The following is a 14593-nucleotide window of genomic DNA, read 5'->3' as shown; positions in this document are numbered from 1 at the left end:
CTGTACGCAAACCAGCCCTTAAGAGTGTGCAAACGTGTGGAGATGTTATACTCTGATGGTGCTAATGTAGGTCTTTTGAAATACAGCCAATTGGAGAGGTGACGTTGGCCTGTGCTGCCGGTAGCAACGTTGAACAGATTAACAGAGGTGCTTTCGGTATTGACCTATGAGGAAAACTCAAGGTAATGCATTTTCACATCATATCGAAAATAGGCTGTACCATCCCTTTAATGACCTAAAAACGAGGAGCGATGTTCCCTCAGTGTGTTATATTTGTTGCTGTCTTGCAGTTTTTTGACAGTGTAACAGTGTCTAATCATTAAATTAGACAAATTAAATAATAATTTTTAAAAAACACACAATTTCATCGATTTAATACATTATATGTGTCGATTTAATAATATTCAAGTAAGAGCTGAAAGCATATGTGTTTTGTCAAATAAAAAGTATACTTCAAACCACAAGACAAATATGCACCTTTACGTAATTGAGCCGCGGGTCTGGGTTCCAGCCATAGCTGGAGTTGCTCGTGAATGCACATGCTCTTTTCATTCATTTGGGATGCGATATAGGAGCCTTACCCAATGAGAAGTGTTGTAAACTGGCAACCTTTGGATTTTAAATCAAACAATTACTATGAGGTTAAAGTAGAGTGACAGCTTTTATTTGTGTACATACAATATTGTTGTAACCATTTAGAAATGGCAACAATTGATACATAGGGCACCAAAAGAGACAATTGGCGTGACACGTGTTTCTTGTAAGTCAGGAGTGTTCAGTCTCATCATCTGTGCATACATAAGAGAGCTGTCAATGTCTAGTATTGATTCTAGGTTATGCATTTTCCCTTGGAGTCTGCTATTGGTGTCTGTCAACATGAGGAGCAAAGAGACATCAATGAAAGTCAATGAAGCAATTATAAGGCTGAACAATCTGAAACATAGCATAACCCTTAGGCTTGCCAAAATCTAAAGTTTCGAACATCATCTCACAGCAATCGCAAATGGATAGGTCAGCCAAGGAGAACTTCTACAGTGAATGACCAAAGAATGCACACCATCATTTAATAAAAATTAAACCACTGTCCAGATTAGGAACACTCTCCAGGAAGTACTGTAGGAAGGAACGTGTCAGAGACGACCATCCGCAGAATAGATCACCAGCCAAACTACAGAGGCTTCACTGCAAGGTGCAAACCAGTAGTTATCCTCAAAAAGGATGGCCTGGTTACAGTTTGCTAAAAAGTACCTAAAAAGCCAACAGATGTCTGTAAAACGGTCTTCTGGACAGATAAGATGAATATGATCATATACCAGAGTCATTGCAAGTGGAACGTTGGAGAAGAAAGGATCTGCCCGAGATTTACAGAATACCACCTCATCTGTGAAACATGATAGAGAGGGTGTCAATTGTCTTAATTGATGATGTAACTGGTGACAGCAGCAGAAAAATATATTCTCAAGGGTACAGAAACAACTTGTCTGCTAAGCAAAAATGCCTCCAAATTAATTGGATGGCGATTTATCACAGTAGGACAATGTCCCAAAACATACAAAAAGTGTTGTAATTTCTGAATGGTGAAATCAATATGTACACACATATCATCAAATAAAGGCTGAGAAATAAATAATATAACAAATAATATACTTCAACCTCATAGCAATAATCCAAATCCAAACCTTCGGTGTATAGAGTCAAAATAAATGCTTCACCGTCCCATTACTTAAGCAAAGCACTGTAATACATTCAAATTCTCAGGTTAGAACCATGAAATTCACGAAAAACTGGTGCTCTGGCAGTACCAACGCTTCCTGCCTATGTTGCGAACATGATCATGCTAGTTAGAAATTCCAGCCCCTGCTGTCTGCTCCTGAACATGTCCACATTCTCGAATATGTCTGTAGCTAGTATGTTCTACTGTGGCCAGCGCCATTGTTGCCTTTGTCCTGGCAATTCAAACAAACATTGAATAGGAGATTGAGAGGCGGCTTAGTTGCATCGCCCTGTGTGAGAGCTACCATTGGGTCTGCTCCTGCAACAAGACAGCATGACAGGGAGAATTAGTCTTGCAGTGTGTGGAAGACTGGAATTGTCTGTGTTTGTGAAAATATCAGTGTCCATCAGGCTTAAGTGTGTTTTGAAAATTCTAACGACACTAACATGTAAAAAAATATTATTGAGGAAAAGCCAGTATTCTGGATTGTTTTCAAAAACATAACAGGATGTTATTTTCTCTGGATTTCTTGAAGTGTTTTTTAGTTATAACTATATATATAATAATTTAGAATCCCTCAGGGACAACATTGACATCCTTAGTGTTTGTCTTTGAGGTATACTCCTTTAGAAGATATTCTAATTATGGTAGACTTGTGTCCCACCTGAGTCCTATCTCTATCTCTTCTTTTCTCACACCCACACAAAATATTTTCCTGGGATTTCCTAATTAATTTCAGACACACATCATTCCCTATCTTCTGATGAAGAATGGCACCTGAAACATTAATAGCATTATTAATGTAAATGAAATGTAAATTAGCATGTAAATTAGGGTTTCTTATAGAAAAAAACCTCTCAAGTTGTAGTCTGGCCCACTGGCCCCATCACTGTGTCTCTCCCAGGCTTTTATCCTCCCTCCACCCTTGATTGACACACCTGTGCTCAATCAGGCCATCACCATGGCAATTGGTAGGAGGAAGGACAATCACCTGGAAGAGAACACAATAAACAAACAAAACACAGAACTACACACACTACGGACGTAACATATGCATTTGTCTAATTTTTACCATAATAATTATTATTATTTCTCAGTTCTCAAAAACACTTTATGTCCATGGAGAAGACAATTATTATTATTATTATTATTGTTATTCTAATAATAATAATAATAATAAAAGCAGTAATACATTCTTTATTTTTTTACTTTTTACTTTATTTTTTTATCAGTGGAGGCAAAAACATTACAGTTGGGACTTTACATGTAGATGAACAACATCATCCATGTTCTTCAGCAGAGTTTAAATAAACAGTTGTGGTGGAAATCTGTAAATTCAATGACTCAACTTGTTACCCAAGTTTCAATAGTTAATTATCTATCAGCGCTTTCTATAGAAAGAGTCGTCAACATAGAGAATGTAAGGTCTCTCATGAAGAACGACCCCGAAGCATAGCAACACAATCTTATTTATATAAGAGTAGTTTCACTGAGAGTTTTCCCTCTCGACCACTTGCAAGGGTACAGTCTGCCACAGAAAAGAGGAAGTATCTGCTGAATAACAAGATCATGTAAGGTTAAAGAAAGTTCAAGTCAAGAATCAGAAGTTTCTCATACAGAGAATCAATATACAAATCAATTGTGTTGGTATTTTTCCATTACACAGTACCACTAAAACTACCTAATGATCAAGAGAAAAAGTGTATGGAGCACTGGGAATTCCCTTCCTGAGAGTTTCCTGTTGTGAAAGAGGTACAGTGTTGCAGATGGAAGTTTGGAATGTATACACACAGAAGGTTTTTCATGCATATAGATCAAATGCTCTCATCCCTAATTCCCTCTGAGCCATAACAACAAGGACAGAAATAGACAAATTAGAGTGCAAAGAGAGCCTCATCTGAAAGAAGAGGGCAGTAATTTATGCACTTTCAACTGTTGCTGAGGGAATTCCTGCTGTGGTGTGTTTTTGCTGACTCTCTTCCTAGGAGCACTGTGTCTGCATTGGGGGCCACTTGCAACAAACGTGTGTTACCATAACTTTGTTGGTCTATTACAGGATCAAATAGATCATAGACAGACACATGCATGCATGACGCTGCGCTTGAAGGTTGAATTTATGGTTCTTTTACCACACTCTAGGGAGATATGAGACATTAAGCAACACAACAAGTAAAAATGTTGTCTCTATTTATCACTCTATTTTAGTAAATTTAGTTTGTAGTCATACAAACTAAATTTACTAAAATAGAGTGATAGAGACAACATTTTTACTTGTTGTGTTGCTTAATATGATGTTCCAAATCCAAGGCATATTAATTAAAGCGATTAAAACGTTCACATTTTCACATTTACAGCATGACTGTTGTTGCTGTTTAGGGTCATGCCTGATTCTGTTGCACCTCTGTTTACAGCAATGAGCTTCTACTTTCTGTTTGAATTGTCCCATGATTTCTGTATTCTATTTTCAAGTATTCTGTGTGTCCCTCATTTCTGGCTTAGCAGCAAAGTATCAAATACACAATGCAGACTAAATAGCACCTGGTGCTGGAGGTTGCTCTGTTAATTCTCTTAAGCTTATGAGCCGTTATTTACCTGGTGTATTCATTCTTAAACCTATCCTAAATCTGAAACCAGTAATAGTAAGAATACTGTCTGAATTCTGTGTTTTCACTGTCAGAATATATGTTGTGTTGGTTAACTACAAAACATCCTGTTAATCTGTTAATCTGTCAATTTGTTATTTTGTAGTCTTGTTATCCTGCCAGGCCGTTAACTATTGTTTTATTCTAGTAATTGATCACTACTAGTGTTAAAACTAAAACTAGAAATTCCACTTGAAGCATCAATAAGCCTACGACTGAAAAAGGAGCATAGTAACAAACTCCTGATAGTAATAAACATACTAGATGATTTGGTTCTAGACGTCATTAATTGACAATTAAATAAGAGATTAGCTGGGGTGAAAAAGCATCAATGGTCATTGATAGTGGTAGGAGTGATTCATGCGAGAAAATACTTCCACATGACAGCGGAACCCAAGCAAGTGCTTCAGCATGAAAAAAATAAAACCAGGGCACTGGCTGAGCAGAGGGCTATGGTGTGGGTGGAATCAAAAGTGGGGTCTGACCGAGCCAGGCATGAAGCAGAGGAGAGGGCTGAAGTGCTCAAGGTGGAGCTGGCTGAATCAAAAGTGGAGTCTGACCGAGCCAGGCTTTAAGCAGAGGAGAGGGCGGAAGTGGAGGGATAGAGCTAAAGGGAGACGAATGAAGGAAATCTCTCAGAGAACAGCCTTACTGTTCTCCCTCTATACCAAGTCTCTTGGCTCTGTAATCTCCTCACACGGGTTCTCCTACCACAGCTACGCAGAGGACACTCAACTCTTCCTGTTTGTCAGGACGATGTACATGTGGCAACACGTGTCTCTGCGTGTCTTGCTGACATCTCGACATGGATGTCAATGTTAACCAAAATAATAATGTGAGAATTAAAAAATATAACAAAAATGATAGAGTCAAGTACAAGCATTAATAGGCAATAATACGCTACTTTTGACAAAAGCTATTTACAAAATAAATGATTCCCATGATGCAGAGTCTAACATAATGTTAACTGAAAAAAACCCACACCTGTCTAGCAAGCTAGGTATTGGCTCAAATGGTGCAGTTCGGTCTTTGTTGCGAAATTAACGTTAATCAATAACTAGCATAACGTTACTAATTTAGTTACTAGTTTGCTAATAACAAACTCTCCTCTTTGCTTCTCTATGTGCCGCTATAGGAGCGGAACACTATGCGTTCCTTTACCATTCCGTGGTCAGAAGGCTTTCCTGTGGATCAGTATTGGCACGTGTCTTTGAATTACGCACAGCTATCCACAAGTTTCTAGTTGGCCAAAACCGCGTGGAGCTGGCTGCGCATTTCAATGTATTTCTGCGGATTCTGCGGTGCCCTCGCCTGACGTGAAATGCACAATTGTTGATCACTTGGAGGCACTCGAAAGTCAATTTGAAAAGTACTTGAGTCCTGGAGAAAGGACAAGACATGGATACAGTTTCCATTCAAAGACTCAAACCTGACAGCCGCTGAGGAAGATCAGCTGATCGACCTACTGTATCCACAGACAGTACACACAAGAATGTGTATCATAAAGTCAAAGCCTCTCACTCAGTTTGGATCCATTGCCAGAAATACTTCCCCCAACTGACAGCAAAGGCCATGGTGAGCCTCTTGCCTTTCTGCAACAACTTATCTTTGTGAAAGTGGATTCTCCTCCCTCACCTACCTGAAGAGCAAATACCATTCCAGACTGCAGCCTGAGGATGACATGATGCTCTGCCTGACAACCTCCATCTCCCCCAGAATAGACAAGCTGTGTACCACCCACCAGGGCCAGTCATCTCACTGAGGTAGGCATAGGCCTACCTGGCTCCCTGAAGCTAAATGTTTCATTGTTGAAAAATAATAATAATCGAAAATATAAGCCTCATCAACAACAACAATAATAATAATAATAATAATAATAACCAATAATAATTATGCATAGTAACCCAGTATATAAATAGTGAAAAATACAACATCAGACGAATACGTCCATTCCTCACCAGAGAAGCAGCGCAACTCTTGACCCCGTCACTGGTCATCTCCTGCCTTGACTACTGCAACGCACTCATGGCCGGGCTCTCATCCAGAATGCTGCCTCCTGTCTGGTGTTCAACCTCCCCAAATTATCTCATCCCCCTCCCTCGCACCCTTCGCTGGCTCCCGATAGCGGCTTGCATTAGATTCAAGAAGCTGGTGCTCGCCTACAGTAAAAGGGACAGCCCCTGCCTACCTGCAAGCAATGGTCACCCCCCAAACTTCCGTTCATTCCGCTCCTCCACCTACCACCTCTACGCCAACGCAGCAGTCACGCTGCCCGGTCACGTCTCTTCACCTCACTGGCTCCCCGCTGGTGGAACAAGCTTCCCACGGCTGTCAGAACTGCAGAGTCATTCCCCATCTTCCGTCGGAGACTGAAGACCCATCCCTTCAGGCTACACCTCAACTGCACTGTGTCTCCAGACACACCTGCTTCCCCCCTATACTGTTTCTCCTGAGATATCTACTACCCCCTTGTACTGTTTCTCCAGTAGCACGTTAACTGCCAATGGCCGCTGGCCTGAGCTAGATTACTTTTCCTGCTACGACTGGTGGATTGATGATTCACTTACTTAGTCAAATGTATTGATTGTAAGTCACTTTGGAATAAGGCATCTGCTATATGCCAAAAATGTAAAGAAATTATTCAAGCATGAATGATTACAGCCTCCCATGCCACCATTGACTGGACTGAGTTAACTAAGTACCTCTAGAAGCCGGGCGAGCACTTTGCACCTCCAGGAGAGTGTTCCTGATCTGTGAGACAGTTGTTGTGAGGTTGTTCTTAATATGGTGAGCAATCTTCAGTTATCCACTTGGCCTACCTTTGGCTATCTTTCTAATAATGTTTTCCTTGACTTCCATTGACACCTCTTTGGTCTTCATGTTGACAAATACCAGGAGCAAACTCCAAAAGTGAATCCACAGCCTAGAATCAATACATTGACATTGACAGCTCTTCTGCCTGCACAAATGTGACTCACCAGAAACACCTGTCAAGCCATTACCATTAGTCTACGGCAGTGAATCCAATTCACAAAAGTATTTAGTGATCCTAAAACTGTTGTTTGTTATATAGAGTGGGCTCTTTAACACTTAAACTCTTAATATGCAAAACAAATAAAATACTTTTTGAGAGCTTTTTACTGAGCTTTTTACTCATTTGCACGACTTCAGAATTGTCGACATGCAGCCCTTTTCAACAGACCGTGTCACATTTGTCCCATTACTTTTTGGTTCTGTCAGATAGCATTGTTGCATAATTTCTAGTCCATTTTTTATTTGTTTTATTTTCTCCCCTGCCCCAACTCTCCCATATTTGGAGGACATGAAAGGAACAAAATAAGTATATGTGTACTTACTGCACAGCTATTTGTCATTTCATGGTAAGACATCCACATATAACTTTCCATCATTGCCAGTGTTGGGTTGCCAAAGTGAATCCTTTAATCAATTATTTATTGCAATTTTAATTACAACCTTCAGATGTCCACAACTTAAGCCATCTTTCCTAGGATTACTTATTCTTTTATTATTTCCTTTTGTAATGCATTCTTCTATTTTCCATTGATATTTTACCAAGGTCTGTGATGCAGTGATTACAGTATATATAAGTATGTACAGTATGTATAAATATTACAGTGTGTTAGGTTTCTGATGAGAATACAGTAGGCTACAGGCTACAGCTCAAACTCTTCTGGGAAAACACAGAACAGCTGTTATGAACGGAGGTGTGACATGCAGCAAGCAACCAATGTATTTCCCAAGCCTAATCATATTATTTAAAAAAAAAAATCTCTGCTTGTTTAATGGATTTAGAAACTTTTATTAAAGCCGACTGATCATACAGTACAGGCACATAAATAAGCCCACCACTCTGCCAAATTAGGACATCCGAAATTCCAAGTTGTGATGGGCTATAGGACCTATATATAGGATCCATTTAAAAATATATATATATATTCAGTCTCTCATTGTTAAAATAAACTTACCATTTCAATTATAGACTGTTAATTTCTTTGTCAGTGGGCAAACTTACAAAATCGGCAGGGGATCAAATACTTATTTCCCCCACTCGATGTTGTAAGGTGTAAAATAATAATAATGCCACAAAACTAGAAATGCCAGTTTTCATTCCTGTTTTTGTATTAAGTATTATTTTGCCTAAGTTAATAAATATTATGTTATTTTATTGATTCTGATGTGTGGTCTCCCCTTTTTGTCTCAACCCATGAGTCTGGGTCATGAAATGCTTAAAGGCTTATGTTGTAGGCTACACCTGTATTAGGCTACATGAAGCACTTCATTCAATTTACATGTTCAACTTGCATAAAAGGGAACATTTCTTGATCATATATGTGTGAACAGAATGATAATTAAGTTATGTTCACACTCAGGCAGCTACACAGCTTGGCGTAAAACACTTGGCTACAAACAAAGCACATACTGTACTATAAACTGTAAGTTTTGATCCTACTGCAGTGAGTGTGTTTACATAATCTATTAATATTCATGTTCCACAGCCCTGATTGGTTGATAGTAAGGTCACTGCCTCAGCCCTTCACAAAAATCGAAACAAACCCTGCATTAAATGATGCTAGCTAACACAATAGTGCAAAGCCAGCCATGTTTGAACCTGAATTGTAAGACCAAAAAAATGCAGTGCAACAGATAGAACCCTGCATGCATCCCAATGGTAAATTGTGGCTAATTCTAATAGTTAGCGAGCTTGCAGAAGAAATAGATTATGACTAACTCAGTCATGATACCCCATTCCCTTGTTAAGTCTGACGTCACGCGTGACGTTTAGCAATTTCCGGGTCCAAATAAAAAAAATCCCAGTTTACCAGTGTACTAAAGCGGCAGAATGACGTTAGACTCGGATCTATTCATACAACAAGGGACACAGCACTGCGGCATTTCGAAGAGAGCGCCTCAGCCAACGTTGGACCCGGAAACACGTCACAACGTCAATTCACATTTTGAAACACATTTGACAGCTACAGGATATAAAGTAGGCTATTGCCCTGCAAGGCCAGACATGACAACTTACTGCAATGCAGTAGGCCAAAGTTATGGCCAAAGGAGAACAGAAGGTTCAGTTTCAATGTTGTTAATAATAAGTGAATATTAGGAACACTATACTAATACTGGGTAGGGCCTCCCTTTGCTCTCAAAACAGCCTCAATTCTTCTGAGAAGCTGCTCAGGTGTTCCTAATAAAGTGTTTGGTGAGTGTGTATAGTAGTTGGAAAAATTAACAGAGGATTTTCTCCAACTTTGATGAAAGGCACTGTAGTCTAGTCAAAAAGCCACTTTGAGTTTAGGCCTGTTAGAACGTCCTCTGGAGGGGGCATGATGCTTGTAAATGTTTTGGAGAAATCTGGATAGTAAAATGAGCTCCAGGTGTATGCTAATTGATCTAGTGCTCTAGTCACAGGGGGAATCTTGGTTGCAGTCGGGATGATCTCTTTCACACATGTATCTGATTTAACAAGAAACCAGCATATGGTCATCCCATTCTCAGTTTTACTTGCAATTGACTCACATGGACTAACGCTGAATGGTCTATTAAAATTAAGCCCATTTTGTACGTCAAAGACAGGGACCAATACCACACCTTATAGAAATGACTCGAAAAAAAATAAATACAAAAGACAGGAAAATTAAAATGTAGACTGGAGTGGGCCTTTAATTGCAGTACCAGGAAGTTGCTGAACATAATTTCCTAGAAGCCACCAGAGACAGTGAAAACACAGGACCATAAAATAAAGTTCTTCCACCGGTGCCGTTGGGGCCTAATTTACCATACTCCTCCCTCTAAATGTGAGACATCTCACCTCTTAAGCACATTATTTACCACAGTATTATCTCTGTAGCCATGTCAAACTCTTTGTCATGTGTCATTTCAATTGTGATATGTCATGTCAGCTTGGCATTAACGGCTCTGAAGCAGAAACAGCTCACACTTCAAAGGGGAGCACACAAAAGGAGTCATTACTCCTTTGCTCCTGACAGGTAACCCTGCAAGGTCCCACAGAGTCCAAAGTCCCTCTGATCTCCTTCCCACAAAGAAGAGATATGTTTATATCATACAGTATATTATATCTCCTAGTTTATTCTATCATTTCCAGCTTCTATGAAATCATATGACCTATATCAGTATGCTGTCGCCTTGTGTATTGCGTAACATCTGTAACATCAGGAAATGTCTTGTATATCTTGGAATGAATTGAAAATAACTATATAATTTTGTATTGATTTATTTAACTTAGAGCATCAAGTTATAATGCATTCAAATGTATTATCATCAGCATGTATGATTGTGTCACAATGTCTGAGCTATTATCAGCCATTTTCTATCAGTTGGAACAACACGAATAAATAAAAGAATATAATACATATTATGATATATTATAACATTATAAGGCATAATAAATGTCTGTGATTAGTTGTAACACATATATTTGCATCCTAATTGTTACCATGTATTCAAGGAAGTTGCCCAACAACCCTGATTTGTGTACATTATTACCATATTCACTATTTCATTAACAACACCTATCGGCTAACCGCAGGTGCTTTTCTAAAGGAGAACTCTGGGGAATATAAATCTATGAATTGATATTAAATATGGCAATTTGAAGAGCTGCTAATGTTATTACTTTTCTGGCATTTTGGTAACTTGGCAACTACTTTGGTAGCAGCTTGCTTTTCTAGTTGGATATGATACAGACACCTCCTAATACCTTGTTCTAATTTAATCAATAACCCACTATAAGAGCTTATACATGCTGTATTTATAAATGTTTATAATTGTTCGGAAATGCTGCCATTTGGTACTACACACATAGTATACCTAGTTTACTAATGCGTTGTTTTGTTTTTTTACTTATACTTGTTACTAATGCTTGTTAATCAGTTATTGTAAAGTGTGTATTATAAAGTGTGTGCATCATTTTCACTGTACAATGTTGTCAAAACCATATGTTTGCTGTCTTTGTTGTTAATCTATGTCTGTGGTCACCAACCATGGACCTCGAGACCTACAAGATGCAGTCTTTTGTTCCAGCCCTGCGCTTTCAAGATTTGTTGATTCAGGTGTGTTACAGCAGTGCTGGAACATAACCCTGCACACTCACATCGCTCCCTCTCTGGCCCGCTGCAGCTGGTCTTCGTAGTACAGCAGCTGGTCCAACTCAAAGCCATCGCTGGGCCTGTCCATGAGGCTGCTAAGGGCTTTTCTGATGCTGCCCTCGCTCTCCTGCCTCTCCCTGGCATCCCTCAGGTAGTCATACACCCTCTGGAAGACCTCTGGGCCCAGCCGGCAGCACATTGACCTGGGACAGAGAAACAGGGCAGAGCCAGAGATGGAATTCAATCAAACTTGACAAAAGCAATGGTTGTGTCTTTGTTTACAAACTTCTGTCTGCACAGACACACAAGTACTGTCTGGGGGTGGAGTCTATTAGTACTGTCTGGAGGTGGAGTCCAATAAGTACTGTCTGGAGGTGGACTCTACCAAGTACTGTCTGGAGGTGGACTCTACCAAGTACTGTCTGGGGGTGGACTCTACCAAGTACTGTCTGGGGGTGGACTCTACCAAGTACTGTCTGGGGGTGGACTCTACCAAGTACTGTCTGGGGGTGGACTCTACCAAGTACTGTCTGGGGGTGGACTCTACCAAGTACTGTCTGGGGGTGGACTCTACCAAGTACTGTCTGGGGGTGGAGTCTATTAGTACTGTCTGGGGGTGGAGTCTAATAAGTACTGTCTGGGGGTGGACTCTACCAAGTTGTAGTTATAGGTTTTGACAAGCCATTCTGTGATCCTATTTTGACCATGGTAAAAAGGAACAACTGTAGGCTTCATTGAATTTAACCCAGTGTGTAATAAGCTTATTAGAACAACCTTTTCACAGTACAGTGTTGTAATGGGTACCACAAAACTAAACTAAGCGTAACAACCGTAACAAACACTAATTTCAGTCTGACTTTAAAGAAGGACTGTCTGCACTGGCTGATTTCGCCTTGATTTTCCTCCTCATTGAACTGAATCTGAAGTCATTTTGGTCCGTTATGAGGAACTTCTATGACTTTTCAACAATCCTTTTCACAGAACACCTTATACCAGCTATCTCTGGAGTAATTATTGTTAGACAGCATAGAGATTTATGGGCCGGTGTTAGTTTGGCCAGACCCAGCCATCTGATGAGCCGTCTTCCTTCAGCTTCTGAGAGTTTTCTTCCAGATAAATGAACCATTAGGAAATCTCAGATTGGATGTTATGGTGCTTCTACTGCAGTCTCTGTGAGATGAAACCCTGTTAAAGTGATTCATTCTCTGCTAAAAATAGCCTTTTTGATCATCAGTTTGTTCATAGTGATCTTTGTGATCTCGTCATTGTCAAGTAATCCCTGGTTTGTCGAGTAGACTGGAAGCTCCAGGCGCCAGCTATTTGCAGGGGAAGAGGCCACATCGATACCCAGGGTTGGAAGCACCTCCCCTGGGGAGACAGGTTGGATTCTGGGATCTGAAACTGTGGTTTGTTGATGAGTAGGAACAGTGGAAATTAGTCTGTCAGCCCCAACACAACTAGAACCAGGCTAAACATATTAACTCACTCCATCTGTCAGTTACTCTCACTTCATGGGACATTATTGAAAAAAGTACCTTTGGCCGGTCGAGTCATCCAGCAGCTAAAACGCAGCAGCAGATGGTGAAAATGAATAAGGCCATGCACAGTTATTTTTCTAAAGAGTGGAATTCCCCTTCTGTATTTTTTATGTATTTAGACAATAGGAATGAGGAATGAAACTGTGTTAGATATGTAGAGGGGACACAGAGAGGAAAGAGACAGAAAGAGAGTAGGTGGTTTGGAACCTGCAGTGACATGAATCTGGAGTCTGTAGCACTAACATACTGCGCCACCCACCCCCTTATGTTTTCACTATCACCCCGGAGTGGGAAGTGGAAATTGTTTGCATGTGCCATAATTAAGTTGTTCACTCACGTCCTCACTTTCAAGGATCACAAGGATCAATTTCAATTGATCAGATAAATAGATAATAGCTATGACAAAAAAAATCTGTTTAACAACTAAATAAATGGCTTTTAACGCTTTCAGGGACAAGCAGGCAGGTGGATCAAGTCAAAATGATCCTCCATTCAAGATGAAAAGTGCCTGTCACCATGTCACCTGTCAAGGTGGTGATATATCAGCCCCATGTCTCAACACAGACAAGACACGTCACAATGGGGATTGCAGGTCATCATAGAACGTCAGGCAGGGTTTCCTCTGACAGGAGAACACATGATATGTCCCCAAGAAGAGAAAAGCCGTAGTACAGAAACACATTTAAACACATGCAAATACTGACAAACAAAAACACTCATATACTTATGCTGTTAGAAACACAAATAAATATGTATGTGCATAAACAAATGCTCAGACATGAAGCAGATTGTACACACCCACTCCTCCTCTCTTATCTCCTGAGCTCACATCTCATCCAATCAAGTCCTCTGAGCTCTTGCCATCCTAACTAGCCTTTACACAAGCTTAGTATGAACATAGCCAAAGCCTCCATATCCCATAACATTCATCCTATTATGCCAACAACCATGGGTTGGGAATACAATTTCTGTTTGATAAAGACAGTGGACAGAAAGCTTTGTGGGATTTATTCTGTGTTCTCTTTGCCTCTGCTTACCTTTGACAAACATACTGTGATTTCAATCTCTCCCCTCTAACTGTTGTCATCAAATTTGGCAGTTGATAGAACTGCTGGTGAAACATGTCCATCTGATGGCAGTTCAACTAGTGTTCAAAACTGTTGTTAGTGGTGCTAGAATCCCCCAAAAGGTCAATATTGTTTTCTATAAGGGGAATGCACACGCTAGCTGCTTTACCACAGCGGTGCCAGTGCATGCCAAGGCTGACTAGCGGTGAGAAGCCTAGTGAACAAGTGTGTTTGAATTTCCACAGCTCTGCTTTCTAGTCCTGCCACGTACCGTAGTATGATCTCCAGTTTGTTTACATTCTTCAGTGTGTGAGGTGGCGAACTACAGTATATGGAGACACTATTAACACATCAAATAACCTCCAGTTACACAACAGGTTCTGGTAACTATAAGCACTTTGTGAGAATTCCATTTGTAAAAAGCACTATTCAGATCAATTCGATTGTGTAGTTACAGTGAGCTATAAACATGTCCGCTAGCCTAAGCATTTGGATGATAAAC

The 14593-nt window shown here is 40.0% G+C and overlaps 2 protein-coding genes across 2 annotated transcripts in view; one reads left to right on the top strand and one right to left on the bottom strand.

Annotated features, from left to right (window-relative positions):
• The window catches only part of LOC308166610 (sialic acid-binding Ig-like lectin 15), a gene marked incomplete at both ends in the record, with an annotated part of 268304 nt that overhangs the window by 96863 nt on the left and 156848 nt on the right, over positions 1–14593 (top strand). The gene's annotated exons all lie outside the window — the stretch shown is intronic.
• nek11 (NIMA-related kinase 11) overlaps positions 11488–14593 on the bottom strand; it is a gene marked incomplete at both ends in the record, with an annotated part of 72671 nt that continues 69565 nt past the window's right edge. The window contains one exon of the mRNA XM_080540462.1: positions 11488–11689. Coding sequence (XP_080396588.1) covers positions 11488–11689 — 202 coding nt within the window. The remainder of the gene's footprint in view (positions 11690–14593) is intronic.

The sequence above is a fragment of the Nansenia antarctica genome (genome assembly GCF_963989245.1).
Source record: "Nansenia antarctica genome assembly, chromosome: 10".
In the NCBI taxonomy this organism is placed as follows: Eukaryota; Metazoa; Chordata; class Actinopteri; order Argentiniformes; family Microstomatidae; genus Nansenia; species Nansenia antarctica.
This window is presented reverse-complemented; position numbering and strand designations above follow the sequence as displayed.